At 37.2% G+C, this 22,848-nt stretch overlaps 1 protein-coding gene across 1 annotated transcript in view; it reads right to left on the bottom strand.

The window, feature by feature from the left end:
* Positions 1 to 10,538: 10,538 nt before the first annotated feature.
* Positions 10,539 to 22,848, bottom strand: part of GMDS (GDP-mannose 4,6-dehydratase) — a 172,373-nt gene continuing 160,063 nt past the window's right edge. The window contains exons 7-8 of the mRNA XM_010168041.1: positions 11,525 to 11,717; positions 10,539 to 10,648 (exon numbers count right to left, since the gene is read on the bottom strand). Of these exons, the coding sequence (XP_010166343.1) occupies positions 10,539 to 10,648; positions 11,525 to 11,717 (303 nt within the window). The remainder of the gene's footprint in view (positions 10,649 to 11,524; positions 11,718 to 22,848) is intronic.

Raw genomic sequence — 22,848 nt, 5'->3', positions numbered from 1 at the left:
TATGATTCTATGACTGTGATGCTAGACTATGCTGAGCGGAAGGCAAGGAGCACTGTAAATAGAAATCATGAACGAGAACACAGCAAGGACTGTGATGCTAGACCATGCTGAGCTGCAGGAACAGATGCTCTCTCAAATTGTAGGAACACAGTCATTTCTATAAGGATGCACCAAATATAAAGGAGAACCATGAAGCCACCTTCTAGGCCAGATGCATGACAAGCACATATAATTTTCAGATTATTAAAATCATTACCTGGAAATGCAGCATATCTGGACAGGTTATGGCCCGGGACACACAGTAGCCCACCATCCTGCTACTCAGAAAAGGGGAATCACGTACACTGACTAGTTTTAAACCTTACAGAATACAGAAGTTCGTCCATGATACCTGAATTACTACCCCAATAGAGCACAACAGCAAATCACACTACTAGCACCAGTCTATCCCATTCCCCTATTAAAGAAGGGACAGAAAACTTCTGCAGTCTCCTACGTTCCCTACAACATGTCTGGAGGATATAAAAAAAATCAATGCAAGGATTTGAGAAAAGGAAGTCACATTCCCGATGAAAAACACGTATTAAAATTAGCAATTACTGGCCTGATTATCAATGACAGATGCATACAATATTTATGCAAGCAAACAGCGTGAGGGAAAAAAAGAGTATTTGCAAACTCAAATGCCCAGTATGGCCACAGGATTGGCTTTGCTCAGGATTCAATGGCACTTCAGCATAAATGCTTAAAATGAAGTACATCATTGGCACCATCCCTAACTGGCAAAGCACATAAGACCAGGGATGATTTTCAATTTACTCTGTTTTCAAGACTTATATAAAATTTGTGAAGCTTGAGGACTGTTCTTGATCTTGGAAGGCACACAAGGTCTTAATTTATCTTGAAGAAGTGCAATAATGGTAACAAAAAATCTTGCCCTTTTTTATAAAGTCTACAGCAAATAGAAACTCAGTGTAAGTGAGAGCACATAGCAGGCCAGGCAACTCAAGTATCCCTAATGGATGCATAAATGCCTACCAATGACTCAGAATATGGGCATGAGGTGGGGCTGAGAAGACAAAGGTGTCAGCAAGAAAGCACAAAATTTTATAACTTCAAAGCAACTGTTTCAAAAATTTTTAAAAAGGAATGCAAAGAAAAAAATGTTTCTGTGTGTTACTGATGTTTTCCTCATGTCATCTGGATTCGTTTTAAATCCAAAAGGAGCTCTGAATTTTCCGGATTCACATTGCCTAGACCTGGGATAACTATAGGATTTTATTGTAGTTTCTGGCAAATATTTTCAATCTAGCTATTGATAGATATTGATGCAATGAATACATACCTTAAAACTCTCTTAATGTTAGGTTTTTAATATAAATGAGGGAAAAAAAGGATGTAAACTGGAGGTCTGAGTTGCTTTGCTGGACAATTATTTTACTACTTGTAAATCTATTCACATTTAATGTCATGAAATGAAGCTCTCACCATCAAGAATAAAAATCTATCAGCATTCCTTTTTCCTGCAGCATTTCTATAGCAGTGGTTCTCAAACTCACATGTTGTAGGGCAAAAATGAAGAGAAAGTAGAGAAAACATGATATTGTATTCTCTGTTTTGGCTTGGTTTTGATTTATTTTCCCACAGCAAAGAGCAACCCTGAAGGGTTTCATGGGAAACCTGCTAACTGTGACCCTTTCTTTTAAGAGCTATCATTCTATAGGGGTGGGATATCATACAGACCAAAATATGCAAATCATATTGCAACATCTAAATAGCATGTGATATCAGGTTTAATTACAATAAATACTTGTAAACTGTTTGAGAATAGTCATGATTTTAGTTGTAGCATTCATTTGCCAATGGGTGACTAACAATTAAGCAGAACATATAATTAAATTTTAAGTGTCTGTGAAAGGCAGATCCTTGAAAAAGAAATGTTGCAGCATGGTTGGCAAGGTGGGTACACATCAACAATGTGGAAAACATATATAACTGACAGTATATACTGCTATAAGTCCTTGTAACGGAGGTCAAAATCTGCTCAAAAAATACTTGCAGTTAGATGAACAAGACTGCCATAAATCAGCACTCTGTCCCCCTGTTGAGATTCTCAGCTATTTCAAAGTGACACAGGTTATGTTTATAAACATAAAGCTTTCACATACCTTGAAAAAGTACATAATGCATGTAGTAGTCTGAAATCAAACTACCTATACATGCAATATTTGTCTGGGTCTAAAAAGACTTTATCTTTTTAAAATAACACACCTTTCTTAGAACTTTCAGTAAAGACTAACGTAATCAAGGCAGGAAAAAAAAATAAAAATGTTCCTAAGTTCAAACCAAGTACTGACCAAATGCACTAACCTCCTCTCTGACCTCAGATAAAGTAGCTTACCTTCCTATGACACTGCTATAAAATACCATTATATGATTAATCTTATCAGAGGTGACATCTGATTACATTGCATTTCTCATTTATTTGTTTTTAATGAATCTTGAAGAATTTACTGAGGAATAATAAGTAGACATTTCCTTCTGCAGTGTTTTTTGAACCACTAACGGTGGAACCGTTTTATGGTAAATTAGAGTCTCTTGTTCAGTTTCCTATACATTAAATGACTGAGTGGGTTAATCTCAAACAACTTCCTCAGAGTGACATGCAGTTTTAATGGATCTATTTTACAAATAATTTTGTAAATCATACAAGACAAAATAAGTAGAGTTCTAATGAGGGGCAATTGTCAACCTTTGGGAGAGCTATTTTGAGGAAACATGATGCACACTGTTGAGAAAACGTTTCAGCTACTACAATGGGTCTGTTAAGTGTGCCAGTCACTGTATACATTCAAGTTTCTGTACCTGGTAGGTGATGCCCCAAATTTGTGGACTAAGGCCTACAGAGTCTCACATACTTAGTAACAGCTCTGCAGTGACAGCCAGCACTCTGAAGATGTGCCACAAGCAACTTCTAATGGTCATTACTTTATGCACCCAGGGGGACACTGGCATCACTGATGTTGGGTTACTAGGAAGAAGGCAAAGTAGAATTACACTAGTATATCGCATTAGAAACATATATATTTGAGAGAATTTATGCAAACAATCGTAGTAAGGCAAAAGTCTCCAGAAATTTAGGAAATACTTAGTACAATAACAATTAATAAAATACTAAACAGTCTTTACTTATAAAATATCAATAATATAAGATGGATTCATTTATGCAACATACCTCTTGCAATAATAATGTGACCTTTGCTTTTTGTGTGATTTGTTTTCCTTTCTTGCCTCTGACTCAGAAAAAAAATGACATGATTTAAATTTGGGAAGAAAATTCAGGAGGAAATCTTAGTGAATCACAATGAAATAATCATGTCGATGCAACTGCAAGAAAAAAATGGCTAAAGTGACATAACCTAGGAATAAAAAAATGTTTGATCGTGGCTGAGTCTCCACATCTGGGGAAACTGTATCCTGCAGTAAGCTTTCTTGTCCTAGATGCTGGGTACAGCTGAGCTATGACTTAACCATGCATTCAAAGGAAGTGTTACTTCCCAGCTAAAGCGGTTTCCTTCAGAAAGGATTTCAGATGCAGCAGCTTGGACTGAATTCCAACAGAGCCCTGGTCTGGGGGAGCAGTGTGCTGGGATGCGTCTGTCATGTATGGTCTCTTACCCATAAGCTACTGGGATTGGAGATGACCACTCTGTGTCTATACCACCTTCTATACTCTATTCTAATGTTCCAGCGGGGGCAATGGGACACTTGGGTTAAATGGAATTCTGTCTGAAACTATTAAGGCAGTTTTGTTCTTCTGGCCTTTTGCAAACTCCACATTCACTCCACATGCTAGTAAAATGCAAGATATAAAGCTATAAAGCTCTCAATTCTCATCTGTATTTCACTTCATGTTCTCATTTATACATATGCAAAAAAAGCAGAACCGTCACATTTTCCATTGTGTTTTGCACGGGGATGAATAAATGTAACAAAGGCAAAAAAAATAGGGAAATAAGCACCTGAACCACATTATTTCTAAAAGCCTTGTTATTCATTTGTTCATTAACAAAGCCATAAGAACACTACAGGTGAGATGTATGCTCTGACCACTCAATTTCCTATTGCTGACTTCCATCTTCCACAATATTTTATTTCAAAGTTTTAGGCTGATATTTCATTAGACAAAAAAAGTCTTCAGATTCTTAGTTTAAGAACTAACACTGATATCTGCTAATATAACTTGAGAAATGTTAACAATTACATTATTGAATTGAATAAGAATTACAAGAAAACACTAAATTTAGTAGCTTGGACATTTTGTAAATTGTGTGGATGCTCTGCTTTTTTTTTTTTTTAGATTAAAAAAAGTTGAAATCAATCATGGAAAATAGCAAAAACTGTAATCTGCTTTCTTCTAAACACAGTATAAGTCACAAGGGAGCACATGATTTAATGACAAAAAGATGCATCTGATAAGATAATAATTTGCTCAAGGAGAGATCTGGGTTGCTAATGCAGCTGTTCCAAAAATCTAAACCCACAGGCAAGAAATTACTTAGTTTTTGTATAAGGTATATCCAAAACTACTTAGATAAACTTGTGATAGACCCCAGAAAAGTGTGTCAGATAGAGAAGTATAGAATCAGGGCTACTTTGAGATTGAAAGAAAAAAAATGAAGAAATGATAAGGATTCCCACAAACTATCTTTGGAAAGACTGAATCAAAAAGATTTCAGTAATTAGACTGGTCAACACAGTATTCCCCCTTATCAGTGACTCACTTGAGAAAAATATCTTTTTATATCCTGATTCAGTTCATGTACGTGATTGTTTTGTTCCCATACGTGACAATTTCCACAGCACTGATGTGGACTACCTGGATGCCCAAAGCTAAGGGCATGCAGAAATGTTCTCAGCCTTCAGTTCTTACTTCAGAAGTCTGGTACTGCTTTTAAAACACAAGCTCACAGAGGGAAGCCCACTCATAATTTGGTGTAATTGCACTGCCTTCATATATCAGTATTGGCTAGTACTAGGAAAGTGACACTAGAAATTTAAGACGACTTATCAGCAACATAAAAACTAGCCAAAAATCTCCATATATTGCCCTGTGTTCTGATCAGTACTAATTAGTCAGTATCAGGTTCAGCATCAGCAGAATTAACTGAATTCACTTATTTTGCAATGTCAGATCTTTTTCAAGAGGAAAACATATGTACTTAGATAAAATAGCAGAGAGCTATTACCTGGCAATTCTCTATTATTATAGTCAATATTACTGCAAATCCCTCTGTACAAGTAGACCCTAATTCCCACATTTATCCCCACTGACATTTGACTGCATATGTAGATAAGAAAACACCTGCATGGATCACTTAACAGGATCAGTCTCACAGCAGGGAGAAAAAGTCAGTAAGAATGCATGTCTTCAGGACACTGCATGCTTTCTCTGTTGAAACATGCAAACTAAAAAGCATGAAGTGATCTTGGCTGCTCAGTAGTGCACAACTGTGAGTAACTCCTTTTACATTGGCCATGGTACCTTGCCATTAAGTTTTCAATATGCTAGGCAGATGATCCCTGATGATACTAGCCAGCCTGCGTACTTCTCATCCAGCAAGGAGTCAACAAGACACAAGCAACAGTTTGCTGACTTTTGCTATTCAGATATACATGTGGGCTGGGAAATTTTGTATTAAATGAAAGAGACATAGCTCTGCACTGAAAATTTTACACTTGCATCTTTCACAGGTCTAGACTTACAAAAAGAACACCAGCAGAAGCCCTTAGTATTTCCACTAGTACTAGGTTGACCAAGCTCCTCTTGCACAGAAAGTGTGTAAGGAGTCTAGCAATTAGCTCCTCAACCAAAGAAATGAGAAAGGGAACTCCAGCAGATGTTGGCTAGTTCTCTTTATAGAAGATGCAGGAGAGCAGCTGTTAGAGCAGGGATTGTAGGGATTTCTTGTGAAAGTCAGTAGCAGATGTCACCACCTGCTTCTGTCTTCTCTATGAAATAGAGGCAAAAAGGAGACTGAAAGCTTGTTAAAAAAAAGGTAACAACAAAAAACAAATTCAAAAGATACCCAAACATATTTGCAGTGAGTAGGGGAAACACCCCCTTTCCCCTGGCAAACTTGTGATCCAAGTGCACAATAAAAGCAAAGAACACTCCCCATTCTCTTTAAATCATGATTTCTTTTCATTTTAATCTTACTACGTGTACTTTGACAACATTCAGCCTGCAATTTAACACCTAGCCATTTCCTCCCTGGCTGAAAGAGATCACAGAAATGAGCAGTTGTATCCTTTCCCTCTGGCTATACAGCAGTGGTCTGATGACAACTGCTTTACCAGGGCTGGTATCAAACAAACAAAAATTCCCTACTGAATGATCTACACAATGATGTCATGTGTGGAGGCAAAGTATTTATTACTTAGAGGAAAAAAAAAGCAACAAAAAACAAACAGAACTTCTGTTGCATTGTGTCAGGAAATGTGCTGTACATGTTTGTACATCTTGGTAGATAAAGATCAGATGAGGCAAGCAATGAAGTGGTTAATCAAATCAAAAAGTTATCTCAGACATCCAAAGGCACATCTTGTAAACCTGAGAAAACTTCTTACACGGAACTGAGGAGGAAAAAAAGTAAGGGCTTGTCTGGGAAGAAACAAATGACACTGTCAACAAGTAGTTTGCTTTCTCACTCAGAAAGGAAGGTATTAGTGAGATCCAGAGCCCAAAAAAAGAATAGGAATCTTTCCAATGGTGTAAAAAAGGCTTGGATTGAGCCCCATCTTACCTGAAAACCAGACTTGCTAATTGCCTCACTCTTCCATTGTCAAAACCAGTAGTATTCTGGCTAAGTTTTTTTAGGTTTTCTTTTGTTTATTTGTTTTTGGAGGACATCTTATAGCATTTTGCTTTTCAGCTAGTGTCATATTTAGACAATAAATAAGCTTCAGAAATGGAAGATCCCTTTCTCCTTTGGCATTTCCATAAATCAGGAAACATTTGAGCTATAACTGGATAAAACTGATGAAACTAAATGAAGAAATCAGCTTTAGCAAGGTACACTGCTAATACAGATCATTTCCCCAAAGCAAGCAAAATTATGCTTATCTTACATTACCAGACCATTACTGAAAGTCCTATGCCAAACCCTCAGCTGGCATAAATCAACATGACCCTATTCACTTCGGTGCAGCTGTGTTGCTTTATGTGAGCTGAAAAGCATGTACTGGTTAAAAAGTGATTATTTTGTCTTATAAAACTATTTAAATTAGTCTAACATAGCCACTCATTTTACTCCATATGTGATTTTAGATAATATTCTCTGTTGTTACATACACACGTATCTCTTGAGTATGGACTCAAGTGTTTGTGCATTTTAATGATGCTGTACTATTCCCAAAATAAGAGATAAGGCTCGGACAGTGGCTTCAATCAACCTGAAATTTATCACTGGTGTTTTTTGTAGTCACTGTGGCAGTCAGACCATGAAACATCAGATTTAAAAGCAAGCCCACACAGTGAACTCTAGTGTTCAGATTTGCAGTATGGTGTCACATTTTAAGAACTACTCCTGTTATGGTCTTTCTCTTATAGAAAAAGATAAAAGTAGAAAATCAAATGAGTTTTTCAAAGCCAGCACTTCACTCAAGCTTTTGTAATTTCAAGAAATAGGAAATTTCTCTCTTATTAGACTTAAGCACTCTTTACCCTTATGAACTCTGTGTAGAGTTCCCTATTATTATACAGGCTACATGAGATTAACTACTGTTGCTCCTTTCAGAGTTAAAACCGAGAAGGCTAAGGAGAAGAATCGGTATTCTGAAAGTAGAGGTGTATATTTCTAAATTCCTTTCTCAGGGAAGCAGTTCTTGAGATTAGATAGACGTCATTTCACATATCACTGCCCCAGTAGTATAATATCTGAACACTATATGAAAAGAGATCACAAAAGCAAACTCTTTACCATTGCCTGTTCCCTTCAGCCTCAGTGACCAGCTGTTAAGAGCCACTTGGCAGACAATCGCAATTCATCAACCTTCACCATAAGTACTGGCACTTCAAATACGAATACTGCTGTATTTGATCACAGTCCACAACACAGGCTGCCAGGTACCAAAAAACCCATTCTGTTCATCCTTATAGTGTAACATGTCTCATGGATCCCTGTCTACGAGAAATACTAGGATTTGTCTCTTCACAGTCTTTTTCTATAAATACATTCACTGCAGGAAGCTTACAGAATTTTTCAGAAATACGATTAACACTAGATAAGGGGAAAAAAATAGGCACTGTCTGTCGGGATAGATAATTCTGCACCTCAGCAAGTGGCACCGTCACAACCTTCTGCTCACTGCTGAGTCCTGGGCATTATGTTTTGTGTGGACAAGATGCATTTAGTATCATCACCAATGGGATGTTGTATTTGATCAATTCAGTGTAACACTAAATAAATTGGAATAATGGTATGTAATATTGGAATAAAATATGTATTGTTTTATTTAGGTACTCCCAATCTCTGAAATCAATAGAATAAAAAAAAAAAGGCCAAACCATAAGGCATTTTAAAACTGGCATGTATATTGCCATCTCTGTATAGGAATTAGAAATCCCAGTTAAATCTTCTTTCCCTCCCAAAACACCTTTGCAGTCTTCAAAAGCATTAGGAAATTGATGAATGACTATTAAGAAACAACCTCTAAACTACTTTTTTTCCCTTTTCTTCTCTGTATAAATTCCCAGACTTTCTCCCATAAAAACACTAAGCAAATGGCACTGGGCTGTGGTTACAGTTGCTTTCATGGCATGTACTCCTGCTAAGGCGAATGGAGCCAACAGAAACCATTTCTAAAACAAGATTCCTGTTTGTGGTGTAAGGGGCTTAAAACTGCACCCAGCACATACAACCAAAAGCACAGCCTGAGGCTTCAAAGCACAGACTTGGGGACTCTATGTGGACATTAAATGTGTTGAAAAGAGACTTTGGATTGGAAGCTCCATTGCAGCAGTGTCAAAGCTGGAACAAATGTCAGAGGAATCAAAACAGCAACGAGCACTGAAGTTTTCCCCTTTCAAAATGGCACATGCCTATGGAGAAGCATCACAAATGGTAAATGTGTTCCTATAATTTCCATCTCATCTTGTAGCTCCTTAGTGTTCCTAGAAATCATGCCAAGCTAATATTTGTCATTGCTAATATTTGTCAGAATGTTTTAATTGCATAATGATAACTCAGAGAAATTTGGACATCAGTTTACAGTGCACCGAGATATATCTCAGTGAACTTTTAAAAAGAAAGCAAAGTATTAGGGCTTTGAAATGAAACAATCTAGTGAAATTGATTCTCTTTTAATTTTGAACTTGTACTGTCATCTGCTCCAGTGAAGTGATGCACCATTTACTGTAAATGCTGCCTACCCAGTGTACTATGAGGTTTCACAGCCTGCGACTCTCAAAAACTGAAACCAATATTTAAATCCTATTGGCATTGACTCCTTTTTTTTTTTTTTTCTCTCCCTCCCTCTTTTTTATTAAAAAAAAAAAAAAAAAAAAAAAAAAAAGCAGAGTTGCAATTATGGTCTATTTTATATTTGTCAGTACAATTAAAATGATTATATTTTGTGCCAGGCTATAATTTATTTAATTACATTCCTGTAAAACTTGAATTTATTTTTCATTTAGAAACAGACCACAATAAAAGGCTTCTGCACTGAGAATACAGTTTTCTGTGTTAATTCAAAGTCTAATTTTAGAATGTTTTCTACAATCACAGTACTGGGCAGAGGAAAATTATCATTGTATAAGAGACTTTTAATCAACCGTGGACTCTTACTCAAACTAAATACCAGTATTAATTGTTCATAAAGTATTGCAAGAGGAAAAGGGATGATTAAGTGGAATTTAAGCTGCATTGCTATTAAGGATTAAACAGAAAGGCATTTTAAAGCCATGTGTTAAAAGCCGTCTTTTCAGAAGGCGTGGGCCATAATCCACAATTTTTTCAAAATGTACTGGGCTATACTCATTAGTCTTATGAATTTAGAAGGTCTACTATTTCTGCCTCTTAAGTTGACATCTATACATAAATAAAAATCTTAAGTACAAGTCACACCTGAAATTGCATCTGTTATGCAGTTGCCCATCTAAATGTTTAGAAAACCTGCCTTTTACTATGTCATTTTAACATTTTAGCCTTAACTTATTACCAAGAGGGAAAGAAAACTCAGGGATGTTATGACGTTATTGCAGTCTCTCGAGAGCACTGATACACAAAATCTGATAGACAAGCCTCCCTTCATTATCAGAGGGCTACAAAATGGAATATGATGCTTGAAAGGGAAAGCTGCTGTTCTGCAGGTTCTGAGATTGCCAGGAGGGCTGCATTAAATGCCATGAGCAGGCTACGAGTCACGACACTCTCTCCCTACAGAATTCTGGCAAGTTTAAATTAAACATGTGGATGCGTTGTTTCATTTTTCCGTTCAGATGTATGCAAAGTTAGGACCAGTTTCACATGGATTTTCTAACCTCTCCTGGGGCTTTCATGATTGAAGAGGATGCCATTCACAGCAAAGAGATTGTAGGCCTCTCTGAAGTTCACCACAATCCAGTAGGCATACAGTTTTGCTGCCCCTACAAAAATAATTTTGAAGCGTTACATATATCCACCCTGCTTGTACACAGTTCAGACACACATACACATCTCTGACACACACATACATATCTCACACACAGGATGAAGTTAACATTTCAACAGCAGAGTGCATTAGAATTTGATTCATTCCCTATATGTGTCACATTTCCAATTAAAAAAAAAAATAATTCAGCCCAATAAACAGCAGCTGAGTGGGAAAATTCTCCTTTTCTTTGCAGTCTCTGAACTGGCCAGGAAGCATTAGGCCAATTTCTCACTTGCACACTCAAGCGTAGCACTTTTTCTTTTACAATATAATTAACACAGCCAGAGCGTGTGAAATATGCCACTGTGGTGACCTCTGCTAATAATAATAATAATAATAAAAAAAATTACTTTAGAGGAATACAAGCGAAAATCTGGTGCCTTAACACTCAAATTGATTTGAAACCAAAGTACTCCATGCACATTGCTTTAATAAGTGCTTCAAATTTCATGCGAGTTCATGAAGGCAGAAGTGAGCTCTTGGGAGTTTTTCATTTAGGCAACAAAAAATATGAAACCTTATCGCTTCAGCAGTACCTCACAACCCTTTGTGAAGGAAGAGCCACCCTTCCTCCCCTCTCTACAAGAGCTCTCTACCTCTGAGCTGAATGAACACGGTCTTGTGAAGTGAGATGCTAATTTCCAACCCCCGGGCAATGGCAGCAAATGCTTTTTATATAGTAATTCATAAAGGTATGCCTCTCGACATGTCTAGTCACTTGAGCTCTATTGTCATTCTAATCTCACACCCAAATGACTTCAGCCCTGATACATGAGTGGGGAGAACAGACAGACAGACACTACACACACACACCATCAGCGATCCTCACCGTAAGGCGATCTTGGGTAAAAAGGGGTGGTCTCCTTTTGCGGGATTTCTTGCACTTTTCCAAATAGTTCACTGGTGGAGGCTTGGTAGAACTTCACAGAGTTGATAAGGCCACAGGTCTTAATAGCATCTAGGAGTCGTAAAGTGCCAACCCCATCAACGTCAGCAGTATATTCTGCTAGGTCAAAAGAAATCTTGGGGAGAGAAAGAAATAAAAATCCACCAATTTTACTAGGGGAACCAGAACATACCGTGATTATGTACAACCGAAGTAATACATCACTTGTCACAGACTATCTAGACGCTTTTGTACAGAGTAGATGCTCGGTTTACAAAAATACCCTCAAAGGACTTCTAAGAATAAACAAGTAGTTCCATAAATAGCAGAACCAAAAGACTGGTGTTCCCTGATCTCTCTCTTAGGATTATTTTCCCATGTGAAGTAAAGGGTAAGCCTCCCAACAGTGGGAGCATTATCAGGCTCTCTCTCATCTCCACAGCTGCCAATTTTCACAATATTCACTTGGGCTTAAGTATCTTTGACACACTTGAATTTGGTTAAAATTGTCCAAAATATATTAAATAAAAATATTAAGTTAGATAGCACAACAGCGTAAACATGTATTAAAAAACCCCACAAATTTTAAACAACGTCCAAAGTTTTGCAATTTAAAAACACATCAAAATGGAGAGAAGAATAGAGATCTGCTATCAAATGAGACTCCCAACTCCATCTGACTAAAGTGTACCTGAGCTGTGATTTTTGCACAGAGGTTAGGGGGGTGATGAAGTGGGAAAGCAAAGGGTGGAGGTACCCAAAAGAAACTGACATCTCCTGCAGCTGGCATACCCTTCAAAGTATGACAATAAACTCATGCACACTGCCTGGCCAAGACTCCTCTTTCTCTCACCACTTCAGTAGTTTTCCATTACCTTTATGAGTTTCATTGTGGCATAGGCCACAAGACAATGTTTGAGTCTAAGCTTTCAGAGTTTTTCAAATATATATTAATTCTACTCCTTGCAGTTACAGAAGAAAACTAAAAACTGGAAAAAGTTGAAAGTAAGAGATGTGATGTGATCACTCCAATCTGCAGGCAGGAGAAAGAACACTTGGAAGGGAGCTCACTCTGCTTGTTTGGTGGGTACAAGCTGGTTGTTTAGACATGGTGGCAGTGCTCCTGGATTCTGAAGGATTTTCTCCCACTGGTGCTTCTCCCAGAGGCACATTCCTCCTTCCTTCTATATCCTCTCTCAAACTCAAGGATTTTGCTTATGTGTGCCAGTTTTCAAAAAACCATTTTCTATTTATACTGCCAATGTAACAAAAAAGGAAAGGGGAATAGACCTTTAGAGCAATCTCCTCCACCGCCCTTGACCCCAAGAAGAATCACTACGTTATGTCTGACTGATGACCAACTTTCAGGAACAAGCTCCAGAGTGATGGCACTGTTACAGTCTCTTTATATGATCTAGGTGAGATGTTAGTGAGACACTACCAAAGTCAGATAGTACAAAACTATGATCCCCCCATCATTAGTCTCCAGTGACAGGGTGACTGACTACTAATGGAATAGAGGGTAAGTGAGCATAGCTGGACAAGCTGAGCTATCACAGTGAAATCAATGAGAAACTGGTCACTGACCAAGTATTATTTCAGGCTCTCTGTAGATTCAGACAGATAGTCCTGTATTCATTTCTCCTGTTAAGCCACTTTCCATACTCAGTAATCACTAGAGGTTTAAGGCTTATTTACACAGCAGATGAAATAAAAATAATTAGATTAATTTGAATTTGCACTTACGGTTACTTTAATACAGGAATGAAATAATCTAAATTGTGTTACTGTGCTCCAAAACAAAAATGTTCTCACACAGTTTTCATCTGAAATAGCTAATGGTATGAACAAAAACAAGCTTTACCTTTTTTTTTTTTTAACCAAAAGAAAAAAAAAAATAAACCTGATACTTTGGCTTGTTAACCTGGCATGACCCAGCTGAAATCGAGCACTGATCTACTGAGAAGTGCTGAGCATTTTTTGTTTTAATCCATTTGGCAGAAAGATGACAGCTACTTAAGGTCTCTCAGCTTTGCTGTCAGAGTAACTCTTGGGAAAACATATTAACAAATAGGTAATACAGTCAATAATAAACATAAATTAGTATATTTACCATAAGTAACATCCCAGCTCCCTGACTAAAGGCAAAACACTTACTATCTGTAGTAGAACCAGAAACTTACCTATATTAATGTATTGTTTCCAACAAATAACATGCTAACAACATCACCCCCAAATGCAAATCTTTGCTTACATATTCTACTACAAAGTAAATAGCACATATAACTGAGGGGGTCTTCAATCAGAGATCTGAGATTATAAAACCTCTTAACCAGAGTGAGCAACCAGCCTGCAGCAGCAGCACTGGAAACTGCTCTCCCTGGCTGATGCAGAGACCAGTTTCACAAGAGATGCTTTTCCCTATTGCCTTATGAATGACCTCAATCTTCACCTAGAAAAATCACTCCCTGGGGTGTGAGGTAATTGTGCCTTCACTCTTGCTGGGTCTGAGTGTCCCCGAGCAGAAACTGCCAGCTTTGTGCCCATTTGGTGGTTTTGTAACACTGACTATTGTTCACCAGGAACAGGACTCTGACCACTAAACTCATTTCACTATGGACTGCAGGTTAGATTAGAATGGCATTCATGAAAATAAGAAATGGTTTCATCCACTAAAGTCTCCAACACCAAAAATGCTGGACTGTTAAGACACTGTGCAGTGTAGGGCAGTAACGTGGCAAATACAGATAAATGCACAACTGGATTTTAATTTTATTCTAATTCAACGTTAATGTAAAAGAGTTTGATAAAATACTGGATTGATTAAGTAGTTACAAATGAAGCAGGGCAGAGCAGGAAAAGGTGCTGAGTTATCTGTTACCACATTATTTCCCTCTTCTTACATGTTATTTTGTGCAAGACCGGCAGGAAGACTGGAATTTTTAAGAAAATCAAAACCAAACTTCCCCCCCCCACACCCCAAAAAAAAGAAACACCCAAACAAAAAAAGCAAACAAGGATCTCATTAAGAGAGAATTGACATTCATGCCCAACACAAAAAAAAATGCCAAAACAACAAAAAAAAACCCAGGATCTGAATTACAGAAACCAAATATAGAATCAGATTCAATAGATGTTACTCAGAAATCTTCACTAATGCACTGAGGTTCGTAAAACTACCTGAGAGATTAAAAACTTCATGGAAATGATGGTAAAGGCAGGTGTATGAAGGTTAAAAATAAGCCGCACTTTTTAAAAGATTAAACATTTATCCAGTGGAAAAAAGAGCTCAGGTAATACCTAAAGATGAGAGTTTTCAAACAACCTAATTTATGACAACTATCTTAAGTGCCTGAATTAGGAAGCTCATCTCTGTGTATACCAATAAAGACAGTGGTGAGTCAGAGCAGAAAGCTTAAGAGAGATGCTCTTGATCACGCTTTGGAGAAACTATATACGCACTAGTTTTTTAATTTAGCTACCAAAGATAGATGCTCCATCCTAACTCCAAAATTTCAAAACTATAAGTTACTGCCAACTACATAAAGCAAGCCATGCTACTAACAACTTTTTTTGAAGACAACACTATGAGTTTTTGTAACAACTGGAGCAGGGAAAAGAAGCTTCTTTGCCCAACAGAAACCTGAAACCTGGAAGTTTTCTCACAGAGTACTGAAGGCATGGATCCAATACTACTTTGCCCTCTTTGGACAAACTTTGTGACAAAGGGAAAGCGTGACATACCAACAAAACAGAAATTGTCTACTTGGAACCTTGGCAGTCCCTTCCCATGTACAATGGGGACACTGTGCTTTTGCAGTTGTCATCACTGATCTCTGGAGATACTGTGAATGTACAAGCTTAAGATGCATCTATTTATTCCATTTGATAGGTAGTGATAACAGTGTGTCATTAGAAAGGGACAGAACAACAAGGAGACACTTAAATCCTTAGTCAGAAGTACTTCAGTCTTTTCAGGTTCTGAACACCTTGCAGAATTACCTCAAAGAATACTAAAAAGGAATCAGACTCCTTAGATACATGGGACTTCTATATACCAAATATCTTCATTGCCATATTCATCCTTAACATAGCACATTTCAAATACATTCTTGGGCAACTAAAAGTTTCCACAGTAAGGTTTACCTATAATATGATAAAATTTTATCGAGAAAAGCATAGCTTCATTAGCTATAACATTCCTGAAATCACAGGATACAATATGAATACACTGAACCACATTATATTTCTTCTTTCACGTGGCTCCAAGAATTACAGTAAGTTTTGTGAACTGGTTTCTACCTTTTGAATTTGAACTCTTGTTCCACCCCCCTCCTTTCTTTATAATTGTCAGATTCAATCTCTACAAGAGATTTGAATTTAATAGAGCAATGTTTTAAATATGTTTCCCAACTGATCATTCAAAACCAAGCTTAGCAAGGTCTTTAACAAGATTTAAAAGCTTACTGAAAACTATCTAAATGAAAACATATGCGCCTTACCCTCCACAAGAACACATTCCTATCATGTCTATGAGTACTATATGCAAGCCTGCAGACTTAATAATACTCACTTCTGCCTAATGTGTTGTCATCAGTGGTGATATTCTGAAAATAAGTATCAATTTAGCACACACACAGGTTTGACTTTGTGAGATACTTCACCTCTGTTTTTTCATTTGGAACAATCTAATAGGTGGGCTGCAATCATATTAACTATTAGCTTTCAACCAAAAATAGTGTGTGATAGCAGAGTATATTTCAATGCTCTACCTAAGGAATATAAACAACGATTTGAATCTCATCTCCTTCTTACAGCCTTCTCGGTTTCAGAAGATGGGATTTCTGGAAGACCAGTGTTGTAAGAGGGAAGCTTATGTGAAGCCCCAAGAGGAAATAGGATAATGTAAACTATTATTCTTTCACTGTAAAAGCAAAGGTGGCTAACCTAACCTAAAGGTGGCATTAAAATAAGCAACTTTGCTGTCTTGAAAAAAATTACAGTAGATTCTTTAGATTTATCAGAGTGGAAGATATGTATCGAGTCTCTTTAAGCACTGAGAAAGATTTACACCTGAGAAGCAAATCACAAAGCAGAAAATTTTTTTCAAGTCTCACAAGCTTGAGAGTGGTTACTTTTTTGTATTCTTTAAAATCAATTCTGTTTGCTTTGAATATTCAGTGTGCCTTCTACTGCCAATGAAAACCACTGAGATCACTTATATCATCTCAATAAACAAACTGCTCAGCCCCTAGGAACAGGCATGTAAACTATAACATTCCAGTTGCTAAATCTAATACAGACTATGGGCCAAGCATTCCTGTAAAATCCTAACACATCGGAAAAAAAAAATTCTAGGGATTTTAGGAACCAAAGAATTTGGGGGAGCTGTGCAGTGTCGAGTGGATGGAGAAGAACCTATATATCTACAAAAGTATCAGGTAAACTTCTAGGAGAAGATGACAATTCCTCTTCCCCCCAACCCCTTTAACTCATAATGAATACTTAACTCATTGCCCTCTCACCAAATAAAAGAAGTAGTTGAAAGATACCAAAATCCCCCAAACAACTATATACGTTTGTTATATAGAAAAATAACCAATTCAATAGCTCTGAACTGCTTATTTTTAAGCAATACTCTTGATATCTTAAAGGCCTATTCAGCTTCTGAGCTAAATAGAAATTGACTGAAAAAAATAACAAAATTCTGAGTAAAAGGAATATGCCTTTTGTAGATTTATCTTGTTTCCTATTTCTTTCCCTGTTCTCTCATTAATAAAACAGAAAAAAGAAAGTGTTCTGTATAAAATTAGAGTAATTTGACAACATGACTATAAGCAGAGAATTAGCAAGGAAAAAAGTTTTAAAAGTGGAAGCAGAAATCAACATTTTTTTCCTAAAATTCATGCTAACCCAAGCCATTCTCAATATTGCTGCAGCAAAACACCTTGGATAACTTGCATTTTCAATTTACTCACAATGTAAAGGAATAAGCAGTGCAGCTCCTAAAAGTTGTGCTTCCCTGCCAGTGTTTACATTGAGGTCCTAGTGGCTGAGTTCCACTGCAGCTCTTCCATACTATGGACTACAAGCTGAGTGACCAGAGAGACTTCTTGAAGTGGTTAGAAATCTGGTTTTGACATCAGTGGGACAGTATTCTACCTTCACCTCTAAGTGCGGAGACCCAAACCAAAATACAAAAATAAGCTATTTGCTGTTTAGGGATCTTAAATGATCCTTCACAATCTTCATGTTCTCTTACCTGCCATCAACTGTAACAGACTCTGCTTGGGGACCAGATCAGTCTTATACAATTAGAATAAAAGTCAAGAGGATCTTGAATGCAAACCTGTTCATTGCCCAAAACACACACCTATCTGCCTTTGCATCCTCAAAAGGAGCACAAATGAGAGGTTAAGCAGAGCTGAGTTTATTGATGGATCACCATTCATTTTGTCAAGGTTTGTTGAAATCTGGGAAATGTATGTGAGGAAAAAAGGGGTGGGATGAAGCAGAAGCCTCACAACAAAAGCATACTTCTAAGTCTGAAAAATTACTCAGGACAACAGCTGCAAAACCACACATCAACTTTCACTACATCCCCAAGGGTCAGGCACTGCAGAATCCAAAAGCAGTTATTACCTTTCATCTCCATGAGCACTAAAAAGTTCATGAACAGCTAAAGTGCACTGCTATTTCCCACACGAGATACAACAGTGCTGCTAGACTGCCTGAAATTCTGAACTGTCTTGCAGTTGAACTACCCTGCAGCAGAGTCTTCCCTAAGGGGCAGCAACTTTCTTTATGCAGTTGAAATACTCAACGATTAGGAGCAAGAGGCTCCCTAACTTATTCCACATATATGTTCATATAGCAACTTCTAATGGTTTGGTTTGGGTAAGTTTTCCTTACAACTCTCCTCGCAATTAATTTCAAGTTCTTGATGCTAACTCTTTGAAATTATCTGTAAAGACAAACAGCTTGTCATTATTAAAACAGGTTACTTTTTTACCTCTTAAAAGTAAAAACTACTACTTTTTGTTGGGGGAAAAAGAGCAAAAAATAAAGAACCCAAAGCAGAGAATGAGCATAGATAAATACTCCCTGAGTAGTTAAAGTTTTATATTTATCAGACTAGTAGGGGTTGATAGTTGGATTCATTATTCAGTTTCTTTAAAAAGTGACTCCTCCCTGGCAAACTGCAGGTACAATTTTAAATCCAGCTGATGAGGTCATTACATTCACCCTTGCCTCTAAAGCAGTCCACTGGTATATGCCTGACCAGTTAAGATGTATAGAAGAACCACCAGTTGCCTATTATTTTCAACACATTGATGTCACAATCCTTAAATTGAAATATCCATCCTCTATTTTAATAAAACAAAGTCTTCTACGTCCTATACAGTTGTCTTGCCCATTAACTATTGATTGAAAGGTGTGTTTTGAAACAGATCTCCAAAGAGAGGCAATTCAGAAATTGTTTAGTCTTCCACTTACTGACTAGCTAATTTACTGGATTAAGAGAATTTAGTAGACTTCATTAAAAGAGAGCTGCCCAGAGACAGGTCAAAAGGTAACGGACACAAGCTGAAACATGAAAAATTACAATTAGATATTAGGGGAAAAAAAAAGTTCACAACATGGGTAGGTTGTGGCATCTCCACCCTGGGAGATACTCAAAACTCAGACATAGCTCTGAGTCACCTGCTGTAAACTGTCCTGGCTTTATGGAAAGAGTTGGTCTACATGACATTTAGAGATTGCTCCAAAACTAAATTATTGCACAATTTTAAAAAGATGGTGAGATGGGATTACAGCAATGTGTTTCAATCTTATCTCCATCCAATGAGTAGCAAGTTGATGTAGAGTGTGCAAGAACAAGGCCTGGTCTTACAGAAAATCAGCGATTTCTATTAGGAGAGTGGAGAGTTGTTCACAGGAACTTTTCAGAGGCACATAGTCCATCTTGCTATTCATCATATCTCCTCCACAGAAGAGTTTCAGATAGAGGAATGCTCAGATCTGATAGTAAAAAAATACCAAAGCGGAGGAGGAGAAGGAGGAGGGATATCACAGAACATAAGATTCAGTATGACCATAAACCTCTGTCACAAAAATGTAACCTCCCCATTAGTTTTGCTTATCTTCTCATCCATTTGTTATTAATTTGATGGAACTGGGGAGTTGTCAGGGTTATGTGATGCAAGGGATTTATCTTGCAGAACAATCTCCAACCCACTGTTCAAAGTCTTTAGTTTCAAATTACAGAGATTAGAAAAGAAGCTTTTAAAAAAGAAGCATTGATTCCTTATTCCTTTTCAGCATTATTTTGTTCAGGGATAGTTTCAACAATATACATGTTTACCCAAGTTTTTAAGTGCAAGGCACATACAGCAAAGTCAGGAGGGTTTTGATGTCTCAAATTTTGTAGCTTCAATGGCTAGTGACAGTGCAATACCCTAAAAGCTGTCTTACATACTGAAGTCCAGCTGTGCCAGAAGCTTTAAACGTTATTTAGTAGAAAGACAAAAAGGGGCAACTTGCAGAGTCACTAGAGAACATTCAAAGGGAGATGTAAAAAGATAGCCAATTCATTTTGTTTTATACGTACCAGGGGAATAGAGAGCTATGAATAAAATGCATGCAGGGAATGCAGCCACTTTGAGAGAAATAGCACCATTTTTACTCACTTTCACATATGAAGGAATTAATTTAAAACATACAGATTATTTAAAATTCTAACATGACAAATAGGGTTACAGTATATTTTTTTTTTTTACTTCTGATACTTTTAAAAAACTTTCATCCTTGCTTCCTCAGAACACGTAGAAAGATGCTTTACACAGAAGTGATAAACACATCATCACAAGTGAAAAGAAAGAAACAAACTACAAAACCCAGCAAATCTTCACTGCCCATCTGCTTTTTGATTTTGATGGACTTTCAATGGATGGCAAGATAGATATTGAATTAAAGCAATAATCTACCATGGCACAGCTTTACTGACAACAGTCTCTCCTCTCTTTGCCTTTCTAGGCAACAAGACTGCAAAATATGACTTAACACAATGGACCCTTCCAAATGTTCATACAACTCCTTTGCTGCCTAGGAGCTAGAATTGCCTCAATGCTTTGCAAATGACTACTTTGACTCTCTTGTAACTCCTACTGATGCATAAGGAAAAATTTCCCTAGGTTTATGGGCCCTGCCAGAAATCTTGCATATTCAACCAGAGGAAAAAATTATATTTTTTCAGTATTTATTATTTATCACTTAAGAAGATACTTCCCACATTGCATTTCCTGATGCCAAATGGCAGTTCAAACAACTGTTTCTAAGGCATCTCCAAAGTACCAAAAATGCTCCTCCCTCCATGAGGAAATAAACTTAAAATAATTATTCAAGAGATTTGAATATGGACTAGGATCTTCTTATTCTTAAGAGTATTTAATTTGGAAATAAAATGTACTGAACAAATGCAGAGCCTCTGTAGAGTAATTTCTCAATTTTTTAAAATTCAAGTATAAATTTAAAACTTGTTATAAAACTGTAAACTTTTTTTAAACAAAAATATATATATATATTTTTTTTTTTACCTTTTCCCCCTCCCATTATCTACTGACAATTGTCTGCCCAGTTCTCCAATTTACATTTGTCATTATTTTGGGTTTGGCTTTCTGTGCTATATCCACCTAGTAACTGATGCAGCATAGCTCTCATAATAAAAAAGATGAGGAGAAACATTGACTGCTGGTTAAGTCCTGTAAGTCATTCTGACCAAGCTGCGCACACTCTGAATGAATCACGTGGAGAGATAGGACACATATTTCTTAAAAAAACACTTTCTATAATGTTTAACAAAAACTTTTACATCTTACTCTATGGAAATCTCTGCAATTTTTCATTTTCTAAACTTAAAAGCATTTTCTCCTCCTCCCAACAACAAGAATTGCTATCTTTGCCTTTATAGCTAACTAGAGGTTGGAAGAGTTTCCCTACTTCACAGGGATAGTGTAAGAAAAATTGAATTAGATGAATGTGTATGTATTACTTATTAACGGGAGCATAAACCAGTTAGATGACTGCCCATGAATATGCCCGACTCAGAGAAGTCACTGAAAGAAAACAAGTTACTATTTCTCTGTGGAGCTGAGGTAAAGCTATCTGGAAGCACTCTTAAACCATAGCAAATGCAAGATAAAGTAATTTATCTTAGCTGTCTTTTACTGTCAGCTACTCTAAAATCACAGAATGGTTTGGGTTGGAAAGGGCCTTAAAGATCATCTAGTCCCATGAGCAGGGACACCTTCCACTAGACCAGGTTGCTCAAAGCCTCATCCAGCCTGGCCTTGAACTCTTCAAGGGAGGGGGCATCCACAGCTTCTCTGGGCAACCTATTACAGTGTCTCACACCACCCTCACAGTAAAGAATTTCTTCCTAATATCTAATCTAAATCTACCCTCTTCCAGTTTAAAGCCATTACCCCAATCAAATAAAATCCCTTCATTCATCACAGCCTACGGACACGTATCTCAGCTCTGACCACATATTACAACTTATTATGTTGTGGTGCTTTGGTTGTAGCTGAGCTTTTGAAAGCAGGTAAGACTTCAGGGACACAAATGAGAACATGAAGTTTTGAAGAAATAAACACACACACACACACACAGAGACAAAAAAATCATGACTTCTTGTCTTGGGCACACCTATTTAGGGAACATTCTCTGCCCTGAAGTACTCGGAGCGTTGCAGAAAGAGTCCAACACCTGCATCAGTGTGGCAAAGTAGATGCAAGGTACCATCTCAGCAGCCAAACACTTGCCCCCATTCATGCACTCAGTTTATTCTTAAAATACTAAAGTCATATTCTTCACAAAGGCTCTACCCTTAGAGAAAAGTACTATAAAAACACATCCTCTAAACAAATACCATCACTTCAGAACTATTCCTGGTCCACTCATTCTTCTCTGTAAGTTCAGCTTCATCCTGCATTCTCCACAGGTACTACAAGTAACTAGTATAATGTTAAACTTTCACAGACCTAGCTCTACTTTCTGGTTTGCCATAAAGCAACCAAAAATTACAGCAACTCCTTTAGCGAGAATGTTTTCAGCATACCTTAGACTTCTATGTATTTAATTTCTGAGGCTTTTGCTCACTTTTACTGCATGTGCATTAAGATATAAATTGGCATGACTAATTGTAAGGGGCAAGCTTGGATGAGTATGTATGTACTGACAAAAGACAGGCTCCCACAGTCACCACC

The sequence above is a fragment of the Antrostomus carolinensis genome, unplaced genomic scaffold (genome assembly GCF_000700745.2).
Source record: "Antrostomus carolinensis isolate BGI_N321 unplaced genomic scaffold, ASM70074v2 scaffold7575, whole genome shotgun sequence".
In the NCBI taxonomy this organism is placed as follows: domain Eukaryota; kingdom Metazoa; phylum Chordata; class Aves; order Caprimulgiformes; family Caprimulgidae; genus Antrostomus; species Antrostomus carolinensis.
Note: the sequence above shows the minus strand (reverse complement) of the source record. Positions and strands in the feature narration are given on the sequence as shown.